This window comes from Alligator sinensis, unplaced genomic scaffold, assembly GCF_000455745.1.
Source record: "Alligator sinensis unplaced genomic scaffold, ASM45574v1 scaffold428_1, whole genome shotgun sequence".
Classification (NCBI taxonomy): domain Eukaryota; kingdom Metazoa; phylum Chordata; order Crocodylia; family Alligatoridae; genus Alligator; species Alligator sinensis.
Genome location: NW_005841919.1, coordinates 2,316,806 through 2,335,011, shown reverse-complemented (window position 1 = coordinate 2,335,011; position 18,206 = coordinate 2,316,806). Strand labels below are relative to the sequence as shown.

General features: G+C 41.8%; 1 protein-coding gene across 1 annotated transcript in view; it reads left to right on the top strand.

Annotated features, from left to right (window-relative positions):
• Nucleotides 1-17,854, top strand: part of TRIP13 (thyroid hormone receptor interactor 13) — a 20,554-nt gene extending 2,700 nt beyond the window's left edge. Inside the window, exons 2-13 of the mRNA XM_025198303.1 lie at nt 1,176-1,341; nt 4,824-4,953; nt 7,035-7,090; nt 8,453-8,543; nt 10,107-10,179; nt 12,152-12,215; nt 12,495-12,581; nt 13,011-13,117; nt 15,490-15,643; nt 16,167-16,279; nt 17,032-17,101; nt 17,645-17,854. Coding sequence (XP_025054088.1) covers nt 1,176-1,341; nt 4,824-4,953; nt 7,035-7,090; nt 8,453-8,543; nt 10,107-10,179; nt 12,152-12,215; nt 12,495-12,581; nt 13,011-13,117; nt 15,490-15,643; nt 16,167-16,279; nt 17,032-17,101; nt 17,645-17,740 — 1,207 coding nt within the window. The 3' untranslated portion in view covers nt 17,741-17,854. The remainder of the gene's footprint in view (nt 1-1,175; nt 1,342-4,823; nt 4,954-7,034; nt 7,091-8,452; nt 8,544-10,106; nt 10,180-12,151; nt 12,216-12,494; nt 12,582-13,010; nt 13,118-15,489; nt 15,644-16,166; nt 16,280-17,031; nt 17,102-17,644) is intronic.
• The last annotated feature ends 352 nt before the right edge of the window (nt 17,855-18,206 follow it).

Sequence of the window (18,206 nt, the reverse complement as noted above, 5' to 3'; positions counted from 1 at the left end):
AGGCCACGGGGGGAGCCGCCCGCGCTCCTGCGCCTGGGCCCTTGGGCCGCGCTGTGCCCAGGGCCGGCCCCACTGCGGAAAGGACGCGGGCACGTTGGAGAGTCCAGCGGGAAAAGATGGCTGGGGTGTGGGAACTGGGCTTGCTTAGTCTGCAGAAGATGAGAGGGGGGATCTAATAGCAGCCTTCAACTACCTGAAGAGGGGTTACAAAGAGGATGGAGCTGGACTGTTCTCAGTGGTGGCAGATGACAACAAGGAGCAAGGGTCTCAAGTTGCATCATGGAAAGCTTAAGTTAGCTATTGGGAAAAAGTCTCTCACTAGGAGGGTAGTAAAGCACTAGAACAGGTTCCCCAGAGAGGTGGTGGGATCTCCATCCCTGGAAGTTTTTAAGACGCAGCTAGACGAAGCCTTGGCTGAGATGATCTAGTTGGATGGTCCTGCTTTGACCAGGGGATTGCACTAGATGACCTCCTGAGGTCCCTTCCAACCCTAATTATTCTACGATTCTATAAATAACATGAAAGCAGCACAGGAGAGCTGGCCTGGGCTGTACTTCTTCCCAGTCTGCCTGCAGTTTCTCCAGAAATATAGGTGTGCATGTGAAAATGGTGACACGGTGCCTTGCATTTCTTGGATGCCCCAGGCTGCGGGCTTGCCCAGCACTGCAGGCTGTGCCACACTTCCCTCCAGGGAAGGGGAGCCCAGAGACCCCAGCTGCACCTGCAGCTTGAAGCAATGCAGGAAGTAGAAGCTGGGTGGTAGCTGGGGGAGGGGCGCACACATCAACCGCTTGTGGTTGGACAGCTTTGTTTATATATCAACCTTTTCAGTCAACCGTTTCAATTTAAGGCTAGGCACTGGGAAAAGAATAAAGAAAAAGCTGTATTTGTTAAACATTTTTTTCAAAATTAACTACTGCTTCTGGATAGAAATGTGTCTTTCAAATTGGTTTTGTACCTCTTTGCATGTGCCTGAACCAACAGGTTAATGATTTTGCTCCCAAAATAGGGGGTGATTTCATTTTTTTTCCTGCTAAGAAAGAGACCCATATTTCCACTTTCAGTTTCTTTCTGGGGACAAAGCTCCTTCTACATTTTTTAAGGGTATTTAGAGCTTGTTTAGTACTAAACACACAACAGTTGGTGTTTAAATAATGCTGTTCCTCTCTTCCTAGCACGGCTAAGAGAGAAGATATCAGGGTCAGTGTGTTAAAGCTGCTAAACCGACATAACGTTGTTTTTGGTGATTATACATGGACGGAGTTTGACGATGGTTTTCTCCTCAACAATGTTCAATCTGTCTCCGTTGTGGACACAGAACTAAAACTGAAAGACAGACAGGTATCTACATTTTGATAAACAGTAAGCTTTTTAACAGAAAACTATTATTAGAAAACTGTTATTTACTAAAAAACTGCAGGAAGACTAGCAAGCATAGCAGAAGACCAGCTTGGCTTAGCAGGGAATTCTTCAGTAAACTAAACCTCAAAAACGAAGCTTATAAGAAGTGGAGACTTGGGCAAACAACTAGGGAGGATAAGAGTATTGCTTGGGCATGCAGGGATGAAGTAAGAAAGGCTAAAGCACAATTGGAGTTGCAGCTAGCAAGGGATGTGAAGGGTAACAAGAAGAGTTTCTACAGGTATGTCAAAAACAAGAGGAAGATCAGAGAAAGTGTGGATCCCTTATTGAATGGGGGAGGCAACCTTGTGACAGGATGCAGAAAAGGCTGAAGTACTAAATGTTTTTTTCACCTTAGTCTTCATAGGCAAGGTAAGCTCCCAAACTACTGCACCAGGCAACACAGTTTGGGGTGGAGGTGAGCAGCCAGCAGTGGCGAAAGAAGAGTTTAGGGACTATTTAGAAAAGCTGGACATGTACAAGTCTATGGGGCCAGATTGGATGAATCTGAGGGTGCTGGGGGAGTTGGCTGATGTGATTGCAAAGCTGGTGGCCATCATCTTTGAAGACTCATAGCAATCAGGAGAGGTTCCGGATGATTGGAAAGGGCAAATGTAGTGCCCATATTTAAGAGAGGGGAAAAGGAGGATCCAAGGAACTACAGACCAGTCAGGTTCACCTCAGTCCCTGGAAAAACCATGGAGCAGATTCTCCAGGAATCCACTTCTAAGCACTTCGAGGAGAAAAAGGTGATTAGGAACAGTCAGCATGGATTCAGCAGGGCCAAGTAATGCGTGACCAACCTGATCACCTTCTATGATGAAATGACTGGCTCTGTGGATGGGGAGGAACTGGTGGATGTGGTGTACCTTGATTTTTAGCAAGGCTTTTGATGCGGTCTCCTACAATGTTCTTGCAGGCAAGCTAAGGAAGGATGGGCTGGATGAATGGAATGTAAGGTGGATAGAAAACTGGTGGGATCATCGGGCTTGGAGGATAATAACGGCTCAATGTTTAGTTGGCAGCTGGTATCAAGTGGAGTGCCGCAGGGGTCAGTCCTGGGTCTGGTTTTGTTCAATGTCTTCATCAACGACCTAAAATATGGCATAGAGTACAGGCAGTCCTTGACTTATGACTGTTTGAGTTATTGCAAACAGTACATACGACCTTTGTAAATTACGGCACTGTTTCAAGTTTCCAAAGGAATTTCGACTTTATGGCACTGGACACAGCTGCCTCCCATTGGTAAGTCTGTTGTGATGGGGCATGGGGGGCCAGATAAATGTCCCCATCCTGAGGGAGGAATTGGGGCTGGGAGAGGGACTGCCCAGCAGCTGGGGGGGCATAGGGAGGTGGTGGGGCGGCTGCCGCACGCTACTGGTCCAGGAGGGCATGCGGGGGAGGAGGAGTGGGGATTGGATGTACCCCCGGATCTGAGGGGCAGGCAGAACTGGGGCTGCACCAGGCTGCACTCCAGGCTGGTGGCAGAAGGTGTTGGGAGCAGGGACTACGCCCTCCTGCCACTTGCCCAGCCGGGTGGGGCAGAGCTGCTGCACTGCCTCTGGACAAGTGGCGCGCAGTGGCCGGCGCCTCCCCGTGCCTCCTGGCCTCACCTCAGCTGGGTAAGCAGAGGCAGGGCATGGGGGAAACATGTGCCCCAGGATCCGTGCAGGGCAGCAGGGGTCAGGGCTGTACCCAGCTGCACTCTGGGTGGGCAGTAGGGGCTACGACGAATTTTAGGGTGACTGCAGCCGCCCATAGCCCCTGCTCTGCTGCCTGCCCCATGCAGATCCGGGGCACACGCCTCCACCATGCTTTGCTGCTGCCCCTCCTTGCCCGGGCGGGGCGGGGCAAAGCCATAGTTCATCTAGAGGCTGGGGCGGCTCTGTCCAATTCGCGCTGCTTGTCTGTAGGCAGCACAGTGGCTCCATCCCGCCCAAGCTGGGCGAGTGGCAGGAAGGCATAACCGCCGCTCTCAGCGCCTTCCACCATCCACCCAGAGCATGGCCCTGCCCACCCTGCACAGATCCAGGGGCACACATCCATGCCCTTGCCAACCAGTGGTGCGCAGCGGCGAGAGCCACCCACCTCCTCCCTGTGCCCCCCTGCCCTGGCTGGGCAGCCCCAGCCCCAATCCCTCCCTTGCTGCGGGGGTGTTGATCTGCCGCCCCCCCCCCCAACTAGACTTAGCAGCTGAAGGTGGCTGTGTCAAGCATGGTAAAGGAACCAATCCCCCATTTATAATATTGTTCCTGTGGGAAAATTGGTTCCGAGTTACATTTCGATTCAAGACGCGGTTTTCAGGAACTAATTGCGTTGCAAGTCTGAGGACTGCCTGTATACCCTCAGCAAATTGGCAGATGACACCAAGCTGTGGGAAGTAGTAGGTACACTGGAAGGTAGCGCTAGGATTCAGTGACCTAGACAAATTGGAGGATTGGGCCAAAAAAAATCTTGTGTGGTTCAACAAGGACAAGTGCAAAGTCCTACACTTAGGATGGAACAACCCCATGCACGAGTACAGTCTGGGGGTTGACTGGCTGGGCAGCAGCTCTGCAGAAAAGGGCCTGGGGGTTACAGTGAACAATAAGCTGGATATGTGCCAACAGTGTGCCCTTGTTGCCAAGAAGGCTAATGGCTGCATTGGTAGGAGTGGTGCCAGCAGGTCAAGAGAAGTGATTATTCCCCTCTATTATGCACTAGTGAGGCCACATTTGGAGTACTGTGTCCAGTTTTGAGCCCCCTACTACAGAAAGGATGTGGAAACATTGGAGAGAGTCCAGGGGAGGGTGACAAAAATTGTGAGGGGGCTGGGGCACATGACTGATGGAGAGAGGCTGAGGGAACTGGGCTTATTTAGTCTGGAGAAGAGAAGCCTGAGAGGGGATTTAATAGCATCTTTCAACTACCTGAAGGGAGGCTTTAAAGAGGATGGAGCTAGACTGTTCTCAGTGGTGACAGATGACAGAACAAGGAGCAGTGGTCTCAAGTTGCAGAAAAGGAAGTTTAGGTTGGATATTAGGAAGAACTTTCTCACTAGGAGGGTAGTAAAACGCTGGAAGAGGTTACCCAGAGTGGTGGTGGAATCTCCATCCTTGGAGGTTTTTAAGGCCTGGCTAGACAGCTGTGGCTGGGATGAGGTAGTTGGGGATGGTCCTGGTTTGAGCAGGGGGTTGGTCTAGATGACCTCCTCAGATCCCTTCCAATCCTAATTTTCTATGATTCTATTAACTAGCTTTTACATGACATTGAGTTTTAGTACTAGTCAGTTTCATTGAGCTGAATTCTTAACTCTTATGGAAAACCTCAAATTTTGTCTTAATTTACTCCAATTTTTTCAACTTTTTTCAAAAAGAGAAACGAATACTGTTGACCTGTTGTTTTTCCTTATTGAAGCTAATTTTTCTTTTTGTTCATTGCAGCCCATTAACTTGAGCAAATGCACTCTCTCTCTTCATATTTTCCATCTGAATGAGGAAAAACCAAGCACTGAAAACCTAGAAGAAGAGAATGAGGATATTGTTGCAGCCAACCACTGGGTACTACCTGCAGGTACCTTCCTGGAATGGTTAAGGGGAAGTCCAGAATAACTGTAGTGTGTTGGAAAATCCAAGAATAGGCAGGTACCCTAGAAAGTTTTCTGGTATCCAGATAGCCAAATGGCTTTCTCTGTGGGCTGCTTGGTACAGATGAGATGTTGGTCTTTAGCTGGTGGAAGGAAACATTTTCATTGCAGCTGTCTTTTTTTTAGGGGTGAATTAGGGCAGATGACTTAGAGAGTGCTCCCAAAATCCTGAAACTCAAGAAGGTTGAGAGTGGTGACTAACAGGTTGGATACGCGTTATCTGAAGAAGCATTCCTTGTACACGAATGCTTCAGAGATGCAGGCAGTTGCTGTCTGTGTTAGGTCAGGGTCATCCAAACAGAAGGCCTTAGCCTAGAGCTGACCTTTGATGTGGGGGAAGGGGTCTGTGAGGTAAGGAAGGAAGTTTGGGGACCAATTGTGTGGACTGCTTGTGGGGTTGTATAGATACCCCTGCAGTGCAGGTTTCTGCTTCTGTACCCTCTTTCCTCCCCCACTCCTCTTTCTGAAATCCTGGATCTGCTTATGTTCCAGCACTCGTAGTGCTCCTCCAGCATTAGCTCCAACTCTGAGACAGCACTACAGGGCAGAGAGGATAAAATCCCTCGCTTCCCCTGTGGTTGCATTTTTGGACCAGTCCAACTATAAATGGCAAAGAGAGGCTTAGGGCTAGTTGCCATATGACTCCTGTGTAAACTCCTAAACCATAGTATGAAACTTGTGTTGTCAAAGTTCCACAGTTTTGTTAGTTTCTACATGAAACTATTTAAAGTTAAGGTTACAGTGTGAGATGACAGAATTAAGGTTGACTTGGAGCAAACCTCTTGCTCTGGCTCTTCAGCTGTGCTCCAGTCACCTTTGAGTGTGTATTTTTGCTCTGCACATTCAAAATCATGTACATGCATATTCTTGTCTTCCTAGTGTGCAGTGGATATATGATGCATTATAATGGTATAATGAAGTGCTTTTAAGAGTATATAAACAGCATGGAATATTTTAAGATTTATTGGAGAGTTGTAAAGTCAGGAATTAAACTTGCTCTCAGTAAAGTATGGGATGTGTATGTTTCTGATCTTTTGTAGAAAAGTAATTGGTCTAGACAGCACCAATCTGGTCTATTTGGGCACTCTTTAAAGCAAACATAGAATCCACAAACAAACATTAGGTGGGTTTAGGGGTCTCCAAAGTGTCTTTGTTTCAAAGGAATCAGGAATAAGACTTTCGTGGATAGGGGTCTTCCTCCTTGCTACTATCAGATGCCTCATGGTGGGAGGGTACATATTGGGCACTTCTAGGTAGAAATGAGTGGGTAAACGGTTCCATGAGGTTTTCTTGCTTTCATGAGAAGTTGTCAGCGTGCATTGCAGTTCAGGTTCCCCTTCTTGTGGAGACAGTTGATCTCTTTGGCATCAGTTGAATTTTTGTAAAATGCTATTTTAAGGTGGTTCTTCCTCATCCACCTTCTTAACTTTAATATCAACCTTTGTAAATCCACTCCTATGACTGAGGAAATGCTGAATTCAGTTTTTTGTCTGAAAGTTCTGAATATCCTCAACCTTTAAAATTTCCAACTAAAAATAGAATGTGCAGATTCAGACCAGCATCAGGTGTTTTTCACTTCTTATAATTCAACTGTTTTTCTGTCAGCGGTTGTTTGTGGTTTTTTACACGCTGATAACATTCATGTACATGAGTAGTCTGACAAAGTTGGACTTCCTATAATTTTTATAGTTGGCAAATTTTGACCCATTCTTGCAATTATTGTTTATAAACATTTTTTATATCCTGTTGAAGCTGTAGAATTGTTTGCTTCACTCCTGTAACTAAAAAAGTTTCATTTCAAGTGAATAAAATAATATATATATTCTTGCAATTGCTTGTTCTTGGTTCCATATCTTTAATTATGGTTGAGTTTTTTTGGGGAGTCACTCAGTATTGCAGACCATCAGATAATGATGGATGGCTCATTGGGCTTAAATGGCAATTTGTTTTTTTTTTATGAATTACTCTAAACAAAATCATGCATGATTGTTATAATATTGTTTTGCAGCTGAATTCCATGGTCTTTGGGAGAGCCTTGTGTATGACATAGAAGTAAAATCACATGTAAGTCAAGAGTGAATAATCTCTTTAAAATGGACTTCATATGTAGCTGGCCTGAAATAAGCTTCTCCCTCAGTTGCAGCAATCTTCAGAAATTAAAAATTTACATGGAAACTATGGAAATTTAATAAGGGGAAGTATGCTTTTTTTTTAATGATTCCCTTTATTATATTCTGAGTCAGTCGAGATGAAGACAAAATTTAGTCAAGTAAGACTCTTGTTCAATTTTTGGTTATAGTTTGCACAACAGAAATATTTGGCCTATTGAGTAAAAAAATTGGCCAAAATGGGCATATTAATTTTAAATACCTAAAAAGCAAGAGTTTTTCAACAGTACTGAGCACATTCAACTTGAATTGAATTCACTGAATGTGGAGGCATTCAGGACCCCTGAAAAATAGATTATTTATGCTGGGTGTCTAATTTCAGACACACAAGCATGAAAATTGACAAAATTAAAGGTTGTTAATATGTGTTCAGTTTGTGCCATCCTTTGTCTTGGAACAGAGAGGAAATGAGATTTCCTGAATACAGAAGAAAGTAATTTTGCTTAGGAATAAAAGATGGATGAGTCCTACACACAACTTTCCTTGTTCTGGACTACACCATGAAGGTCACTATTGCACTGCTTCCGTGTTTAGTTAGGGTTAGGAATAAAGATGTCTTTTGGAGATTTCAGAATTTTGATGGCTAGGTTTAATCTTATGTTATAAAATATCTTTAGTCTGTGACCTGAGGATCAGGGGAAACCGTATACTTCCAAGCATCCAGAGAATCTATGCTTACCACAGTGGTGAGTCTAGAGTCAGTGGAAACAAACTCTGAGACAGTGGGCCCTAGCCCATGTTGCCATCAAAATCTTCTGATATTGCTTTTGACTAAAGGAAACTAAATCTGCAGTTGATAAGGAGAGCAAAACCTAATGTTGCTTGCATCTAATATTATTTATGCACTATGGTTGCCTAAATGAAGTGGAGGTTGGGGATTAGTTCTTTTAAACACTTGTTTTTAAACAATATGATTTAGGTCATCTTAACCCAAATTTGAGAGATTTCAAAGTGCTACAGTCTCACTGACCTTTAGAAGTCAGCCAGTCTTTAGAATGTGCTGAGTTTGGAGAATGTCTGCGATATAGTTACTCTTGTAAGTATGAGAGAACCAAAACCATAGATTAAAAATACTTGACCCAAAAAGTTCCTCTGACATTTTATATTAAAAAAACAAACAACAACAACAAAAACTCAGTTGTGATTCCAGTATTTTATCCCTCTCCACACCCCTGCCATGGTGACTTTACTACATTTTTTTTATTACCTGTCCTAGTAAAATGTACTAACTGTTCTCTTATTTTCTCGTCTTGACCAGCTACTTGATTATGTGACGACAACCTTACTATTTTCTGACAGAAATGTAGACAGCAATCTGATATCCTGGAACAGAGTTGTCTTACTGCATGGTAAAGATTACAACTCTTAAAATAAAGTATTAGATTGTCAATGAGTTCATGCTCTTCTAAGTAGTCTGTACTGCATTTCCATGTAGTAGAACTTAGGTTCTTTTCCCACAGACCTGTGTCGGTGCTTTAGAGAGAATCCTACTATGGCAGGAAACACTTTGTCCTTCAACAAACTTTGTCCTTCTGGCTGATCAGGAAACATCATGTGCCTGGATATCTCTAGGAGTTTTCTCTAGTCCTGTTTGGCAGGAATACTGATTGGACTCCATGGATTGGAATTTCAAACCAACCAAGTAATATTAATGTGAAAAGTTGCATTGGTTAAAAGTTGTGTAAATGAAAGTGTTTAAATCCAATTCAATGGTAATCATATTAAACTTTTCAACTGTCAGTTGTTAATAATTGTGGCATACCCAGAGCAACAACATACCATAGTATTTGCATTATTCCTAGTAACATTAAGAAACCCCATATTTTAGCCACCATGTTGTTATGCTATTAAAATACATTAGCTTCCAATGCTTTGTGAGAATCTTTAGGAAAACTTTCATTTTGGAAATAATCTACTGTATTGTCCCTGTGCTTGCTTTCCTACTGCATGGCAGAAATACTACCATCTTTGAATTTACTTTCTTCTGCTTATTACCTAAGTGAATTCCAGACTATCAACTGGTTATTTTCAAAATTACTAAAATGTCCTTCACTGGTGTGTTATAAGCTGAATGACCTCTTACAAAGTGCTGGTCCAAAATGACCTTTTATGATTATTCCACTGCATAAAAAAAATCTTCATGCAAATGCATGGAGAATTATTCTCTGTCATGGTTTGTAGGTCTAAATGTTAACTTAACGAGAAGTACAAAATTACTTTGAAGTGAGAATTAGATCCCTTTTATCATTAAAGCATGTAAGTCAGAATCCGTTTGTTTGTGTTAAAGTGGGAATAGCGGGAATTTAAAATTCTATAATTTATGCGAGCGTAGAAAAAGAAAGTTTTTAAAAGTCAGAGATGCTAAAGTTGTTTAATGTGAACTTGCACACCATGACTACAATGCTGACTTTGTGATGGCTTGGAGGCACTGTTGTCTTAATTTGTCACAAGTATCTCCATTCGTTTTCTGCAAAATAGGGCAGGGTACAGGCATTTAAAATATTATGTTGTCTGCCTCTGTTCCACTAGTTTATGCCCAGTATGTACCAGCATAGTCACTGTCACTGCAGTTAAAGTAATGTAATGCTGATAGATTTTTAAGAAGACTTGCATTTGCAGACACCATGAGGGTGGAATACTGGTGGCTGCACGTCCATTCTGTGCATAGACCAAGTTTAAAGTCTGATGCTGGCAGTTGGTTACCATCACAGGTAAATGCTGGATCACTTGCATGGCTCAAGTCTAGTGTTCTCGAGAGAGAGCTCGAAATAGTCAGCCATGCAACACATTGTGTTCTTGACCCTTGCCAGCTATTATTTTATACTATGAATCCCTACTTCTGTTTTGAGATTGAGAAGCATTTAGTCAGTGTTTGCTTTTATGCAATTTTTTTGTATGTGGTTTGACTATAGGTCCTCCAGGAACTGGTAAAACCTCACTCTGTAAAGCCCTGGCTCAGAAGCTCACCATTAGGCTTTCATACAGGTAACTTTTGTTCAGTGTTTTGTTCACACTGTAAAATATCTCTAAGAAGACCGACTAATATTTGATATCAAGAGAACAGTTTCTCTTCCAGTGAGAGATTAGGTACCAAGTGTTGGGTTAACTTTTGTACATGATACTGAAGACATTGCACCCAATTCTTCAGTGTCCTTCAGTTTGTTTGATGGTTTATACCCAGTGGTATAAAAAGTTAACAGTTTGGAAGTGCATGTTAGACCATTTCTGAAAAGTTGTTCTCCTAAAATTTAAATTAAAAAACTTAACATTTAAATTTTCTAGTCTATGCATCTTGCCTTGCTCATCTTGCACATTGAATTAGACCAGGGGTTTTCAACCTTTTTTAACAAGTGTACCCCTTCTGTCTCTATTTCAGCTCATGTACCCCTTTTTAATTTTTTTTGAGGCCCCTGTGGTAAGGGAGGGAGTGGAGCTGGGGCAGGGTCAGCTGAACACTGCACAGCCGGGATGGAACATGGGATGGAGCCATGAGCAGCTCATCTAGGGGGCATGGGGAGGTGGGGGCGGCTCCCACCACTGCGCACACCCCAGGAGGTCATGGTGGGGTGTGTCCCTGAATCGGCAGGGTGGGCTGCCACTGTGGACTGGGGCCGGGGCTGTGCCAAGCCGTTCCTGGAGTGGGGCTGGACTCGGTTGTGCTGTGCTCTGGGCATGTGGCGGCAGCACTGGGATAGGGGCTACGGAAGGGGCTACAGCCACTCCAGAATTTGTCATAGTCACCCCAACCCCCCATCCCAGCTCTGCTGCCGCCTGCCTCAAGTGCAGCCCAGCCCAACATGCGTGCTGGAAGCAGCCTGGTGCTGCCCTGGCCCAAGCCTGCAGCGACAGCCTGCCCTCGCCCTGCACGCAGATTGGGGGACACACACTCTCCATGCCCTCCTCGGGGTGTGCATAGCAGCAGGAGCAACCTTCCCCCCCCCCCCCCCCCCCCCTCCCCCCACTGCTCATCCTGTGCCTCACTCCCAGCTGGGAAGCCCCTGCAACTGTCCCAGATCCACTCCTTCCCCAACTTCTGGGGCCTCGATCTGCCCCCGCATCCTCCCATGCCCCTTCCCTCACCAACAGACTTAGCAGCCAGACCCAGCTGCGCTCCTGGTCGCCTGCTGCTGTGCTGAGGTTGCACACACATGGCATTTATTGGCGACATCAGTTCTGTGTACCCCCTACAACCTTTTTAAGTACTCCTATGGTTACGCGTACCCCCAGTTGACAACTACTGAATTAAACCACAACAAAATTAAGTTAATATTCAGTTTAAGATTTGCAAATCTTTTTACTTAATGTATTTATTTTAAATGACATTACTGTACTGTAAGTCACTGCTCTTCAAAATAAAGTGCTTTGGGTTTTGCTCAAGTTAGATATCCGGTAGATGTGGGTTATACACTCTTTATGTAAAACATTAAGTTCTGTCTGCCCATCGATAACCATATATAATTTAGCATTAGTGACAGTGTCATCATAAGAACTGGTAAGTGAGCATGCAATGTATGCATAACTTTACAAAGCAAAGTGATTATCTGAAGGTTATGAGGTTACTGCATGACAGTCTATTATCTGAATTGTATGCTGCTAAAAACCAGCATCAAATCTTAAGTTTTTTTCCTGGCAAAAATCGTTCCTTTTTCATATGAATGATTTTAGAGTAGGAAGAATTCTGAAGTGGAGAAAACTGAGAATTAATAATTAAACAAGGGTATCCTGAAAAAATAACTGAGGCTTGAAAATGACAGCTTAAAATAGAGAAATACATAAATGAGATATTTTAGTAAATACAGAGCATTAATGTGGACAGAATGATGTTCCTGTTTTGAAAACCGCGGTATTCATTTTCAATATAAAATTTAGAGGCTGTATCTTGGAGAAATTGATTTGCTTTGCGTCAACAATTGTAATAAAATATTCCTGAGATGATGATTTTTTCCCTGATTTTTAGGTACAGGTATGGACAGTTAATTGAAATAAACAGTCACAGTCTCTTCTCCAAATGGTTTTCTGAGGTAGGTGTTTAACTCACTAAGCAATTTTAGCTTTTGGTAAAAATAAACAACAATTATGATCTCAACAGTGAATAAAAAGCAATTCTGAGAAACGTAAGTTATTTTAAGTATATTTATAATATGCATTTAATATTGTTTTTAAAAAAGGTTGCTAGCATTTGAAAACCTGTTAGCTTGGGTCACCGATGTTTATGAATACAATTAGACCTGTAAAGAATAAAACTTGGACAAGTATGTTTTAAAAAAAAAAAAAAATTATATGTAATTTTTTATTTATAGAGTGGCAAACTTGTAACCAAGATGTTTCAGAAGATTCAAGAGTTAATAGAAGACAAGGATGGCCTTGTATTTGTATTAATTGATGAGGTAGGATTTCATTGCCATTACTGTATACGATCCCTTTTGCTTAGGGAAATATAAATTCTTATAATTCACTTAAATTATTAGGAAAAAAAAGTAGAAGCAGGTTCTGTGGCAGCATCCATGTGTGCAAGCATTAGGGAGAGCACTTGAATTGCATAGCTACATCAGACTAAGAGAGAAATAGTTTGATATTTCAAACAAAATATCCTGCTGGAGGTGGAAGAAAAATTTGGAGTTTGTCTTTCTGTGTTGGCCCTCCTATTTGGTTGCTGCTTTCTACCTTTTATGCATACAGCTGGGTGATCAGTTTCAACATCCAAGCTCTCTAGCTTTGCTGTTAGTAAGGGAAGAATTTTGTAATCATACTCATGGAAGAAATGTATTTAATTTGATTGTTTCTTAAATCCATTTTTAGTTCACTTTGTTTTGCAGGTGGAAAGTCTCACAGCAGCCCGGAGTGCTTTCCGGGCAGGCACAGAGCCGTCAGATGCCATCCGTGTAGTGAATGCTGTACTCACACAGATAGATCAGATTAAAAGGTAAGAACCTTCACAACAGTCCTATTATTACTACAAGAAAACATAACTAGGGATTGCCAAGTAGGAAATAATGTTGGTGTATGGAAACGTGTGCTAACTTGCTGGATTTCAATATCTGGGGCTCTTTATTCCTGTTTAGAACACTAGTGCTCAAAGTACAGCCTGGATCCAGCTTCGAAGCCTTAGGCACCAGATTGGGGTGGTGGGCAGGGCCAGTCCATGGCCAGATCCAGCATGCAGGCTTGGACCTGGCTCATGGCCCTGGACCTGGCCTATTCAGTTGTCTGCACGCCACTCAGTTGGCCCTCATGCCCAAGAGGCTGAGCACCACTAGTTAGAACATTTATCAAAAAAAATCAAGTAGTCAAATTATGCTGAATTTTAAATTTGGTGTTTGCCAATTGAAAGTAGAAGCAAGAGTAAATTGAAAATAGATTTCATTTGAAATTAACAGAAATGCAGAACATCTTGATAATTCATGTCCAGGATTGTATTTCACTTTGGGTTAAATAAAGCATCTATACAGTATTTTAAAACAAAATTCTGAAGTTTTTTTTTTTTTTTTTTTTTTTTTTTTTTACTGAAAAGAATAAGTCGGTGTTAATGTACATCTTTTAAAAGTTAAAGAGCAATTTTTGTATTACTAGTTTTATAAACCATGTTAATGCTTACCTTCTACCACATCTTTAATCTATTTATGATCTCAGAGTATATTCTTAAGTGACTTGGCGCCTGGACGTGTGACCCATTTAGACCATTATAAGCAGTTTTTCCATTGGTTTAAACAAGGAGGGGACACGTGGGGCCAGATTCTGTTCTACCTATTGGGTATTTAAGTGAACTTACATGCCTAAGTATGACTTTACCCTGTTAAAGTCCTGAAAATCCAGTAATGCATCTGCTTTTGTAAAACACTGTCATCTAACCCATATGACTGAGTCATAAAAAAGCAGAGAGGAGAAGAAGAACCTACCTTTTGCATTAGGGAGTTGCGCTGGGTGGAATGGAATTACACTTAAGCACCCAAGTCCATTTACCCATGTAATAGATGGAATAGAATCTACTGGTGCTGGTATTTGCACACCTTGGCGGCATATAGCGCATTAATTCCAGCCGCTGTAGGAAATTTGGCAGTGTAATGTGCCTTAAATGACTTGGGGTGCAGCAAACTAAAACTCCTTCGAGGAGTTTTAGTTTGCCGCCCCTACAGCCATGGAGTGCAGCACTGGGCTCAAGTGCAGCTCCATGGCTCTGCAGAAAGCCTTGCAGGCAGCTTGGCAGCAGCCCAGAAAAGCAGGCTGTGCCCAAGAAAAGCAGCAAGCCTGATCTTCCCTTCCTAGAGCCTGGCTGAGCTGCAGGAAGACCTGATGCTTCCCTCTGCAGCTGCGGTGCCCTCAGGGACCACCTGAGCCAGGTGCCGCCTGGTGTGGGGTGCAGCTGCTGCGGAGGGAAACACCAGCGGCCTTCCCACTGCCCTGGGAAGGCTCCGCCTGCTGGCAGCTTGCCCTCCCCTCCCCACCAAAGAGGCAGGTAAGTCAGCGGGGTGTTTGCACAACACGGGTTTAATCAGGCCTAAATTGAAGCAGTGTTTTTTAAAACCCAGCACTTTAATTTAGGGCCCCTGCTTCGTCTACACATGCCCTAAGTGTCTTTGTTTCACAGGTCCTTTTCCATTCTTTAGAGGTTGACTTTCCTAAACTTTTTAATGTCCAGCTGTCTTCCTATTGCATCTCGATTCTCCTGCATAGGTGGCTGAGCTGCTTGTCAGACCGTTTACCTCTAAAGGGGTTGCATTAAGCTTCTGATGCTCCTACATGACCAAAAAGTAATAAATAATAGCCTGGCTGCCCTGTATAAGTGCCATCTGTGTTGTGCTACAGGCCTGATACATGAGAGTAGCCATTTTCCTTAGCCCTCAAATTGCAAGAAGAAATTTAACTTAAAACCTACTCTAAGACATCTTTGTAGGAAAACACTTGGGGGTGGTGGGGAAGAGGGGAAGGAAGAAAAACTAGAATGGTATATTTCATTGACTTGTATATTTAATACCACAAGCTGCTAAAATACTTCTCTTGGTGAATTGGGTCATTACCATTAAATCGAAAAGAAATGACAGACAAATTGTTGAAATTTATAAAAGCTTTCTCATTTTTTTTATTTTTAAAAATGAACTTGACCTTTAAATATAAACGAAGTTTAATTTGATGTCACTGAAAAGTAAAGTTTTGTCTTCCATAACAACCTGGCAACTTCAACTTAGGCCAAATATACTGAAACAGCCTTGAGAAGAAACCTATCAGTTGCTAGTCTCCTGAGGGGATGATTTGTATGCATATAACAGAAATAAAGTCCAGTATTTTTGTATCTTAAAGGTATCCCAATGTTGTTATCTTGACTACTTCAAATATTACAGAGAAAATTGATATGGCATTTGTGGACAGGGCTGATATAAAGCAATACATTGGACCTCCATCTGCAACAGCAATATTCAAAATATATGTTTCTTGTTTGGAAGAATTGATGAAGGTAACATTTTGTAAATCAGATTCTTAGCTTAGATGCCTTTTTAATAATAATCTATGATAGCATTAAGTACAGAATCTCAAATGCTAGAGAAGTGTACAAGTCATGTCTTATTTCTCCTTCTTGACCTAACCCTGCTAAGCCAGAGTGTTTAAGTAGTACACAGAGAGGGAGGGACATGTATCAAATTAAGTCACAGCTTTGGCGTTATGCATGTTTATTCTTCCATAATCATTTATCAAAGTGATGCACTCTGCTAGCCAACTTGGTTTCCAACTCAACCCATCTCACCATTTTTATGCCTATATTTTTGCTGAAAGCAGGTGCAGATGGGTTATTCACAGTACTAAGAAAAGGGGAATTCAAAACATACTAAAGGGTCATCACTCAGGTCAACAGTTATTCTAGATACAGACAAGGAGTGGGTCTGTTAAGTAAAAACTTGGCATTTTTACATCATCTGTCTTCAGAGAACAACAGGAGTTTGTATATACCTTGTTGCTTACAGATACAATTTTTCTTTTAGTGTCAGATAATATATCCTCGACAGCAGCTGCTGACACTGAGAGAGCTGGAGATGATTGGTTATATAGAAAATAATGTGTCAAAACTAAGTCTTGTATTAAAAGAAATTGCAAGGTAAGATTTGTGCATTCACCCCTTCTATTTTACTTGTTTAGCTCTTATGTGAAAAAAGGGTAACTTTGCAATGGCATTGCTGATGAATTCACAGAATTATGTATAAAAGCGTTGAATGTAATAGCCACAGCTAGTCTTCTGAAATATTCCAAATTTTTGACAGGCTTTTCCCCCCCGTGAGAGTGCCTCTTAGATCTACCAGGAAGCTAGCTTTTAGAAGCACTAATTCGGGAATGAGTTGAAGTGAGGGAAGCAAGAATTGTTTTAAGACTGCTTCCATTTTTATTTATTTATTTATTTATTTTTTTACTGAAAGCACTAATGGGACAACTAGCTTTTCCCAAAAATGAAAACAAACGTGTGGTATAATAAATAGATTATTCCATGTGTTCATACCAAGCAAGAACTTTTTTTTTTCAAAATGTGGAGGTCCTTACCAGAATTCTAGTCATAGAACAAAATTATCAGAGTAGTAAAATACATACAGTATTGATCAGAACAATCTGGCCAATAGTAGAGACAGTTTCTAGATTATTTTCTACCCTGCGTACCTTGATCAGAGGGCTATGCACCCTGCCCACCAAGTCCTTAGTTTCTGTTGAGAGTTCCAGCAAGGGTGCTGAGTGAAGCCAAGTGATAGTAATGTGTGTTTTTCTGCAGAGAAATCTCTCTCATCACTACAGAAAGAAAACCCTTGATTTCAGGAATGGTGCTTTAGTAAAATAATAGTATTTGCATGCATCTCATTGTAGAAAAAGTGAAGGTCTTAGTGGCCGGGTCTTGAGGAAGCTTCCTTTCTTAGCACATGCACTTTACATACAGGTAAGTTTTATTCTGGTTTCCTTTTTAAGTTTGGAAGCTGCTTGTACAGCATTTTGGGGTTAGAAGGGATGTGCCTACAAAAGTCTGTATTAATTTGAATGACACTGGATCTGCTTCTAGTTGGATTGGAACCATTTTGTGCTACCTCATTTAAAGAGGCTAGAGAGAGAACCAACTTGTGTATTATGTTGTTACTAACACAGGATTGAGCTGTGCAAAAAAATGATATGCCATGATAAAACATCAGTTTTACTTTAATCATTAGCTTCCTTCATTGCTCTGTAGGTTTCAGTGGGGTGTATAACATTCAGGATGTTTGTTAGTTTTGGGTGAATCTACAGTTAAAGTGATTAACCCTTGGATATTTGCATGGCTTGGCTTATTGTACATCCTTAATGCCATTATACATCCTTCAGAATTTTAGAAATACTGATGTGTGTAGTACAAAGTTTTGCTCTCCCCCCAGATGCTTTGAATTATTTGTAAACTACCATGTTGCTGTTTTGGACATGTCTGACAAGACTTCTATTCTTTTGTTTTCAGTCTCCAACTGTTACAGTGGCAGCCTTTCTTCAGGCTCTTTCACTTGCAGTGGATAAACAATTTGAAGAAAGAAACATACTTGCAAGCTGCGTTTGACTTTTTGTACTGTTCTATAATTGTCTTGTGTTTTCCTTGTTACCATGGAAAACTGTTCTGCACTATCCATGCACCAGTTATTCCATCTGTAAAGTGTAACTCAATTTGGATTAAGACACCCCAATTTCAAGATGTTGGTTTATAAACAGAACTGTGGATAATGTTTACAGTACACTCTTTTTAAAAGAAGACTTATTTCAAATTCCAGTCCTAGACATGATTCAAAATTTAATTCCTAGAATGAGATTTTTTTTAAATTCCTTTTCACAACTATTAAAAGTTTCCCTAAATTATGTTCCTTGTTTCTAACCATTTTACCTATTTGTATTCAGTCTTTATCCATTTTTGGAAGGGGGGGAGGGTTGGTTTTTCTTTTCTTTTGTTTAACATGTATCAAACCTAGAGATCTGATAGTTTATGTAATGCAAAAAAGGAGTTCTTGTTCTAACTCTAAAAAAATAGCAGG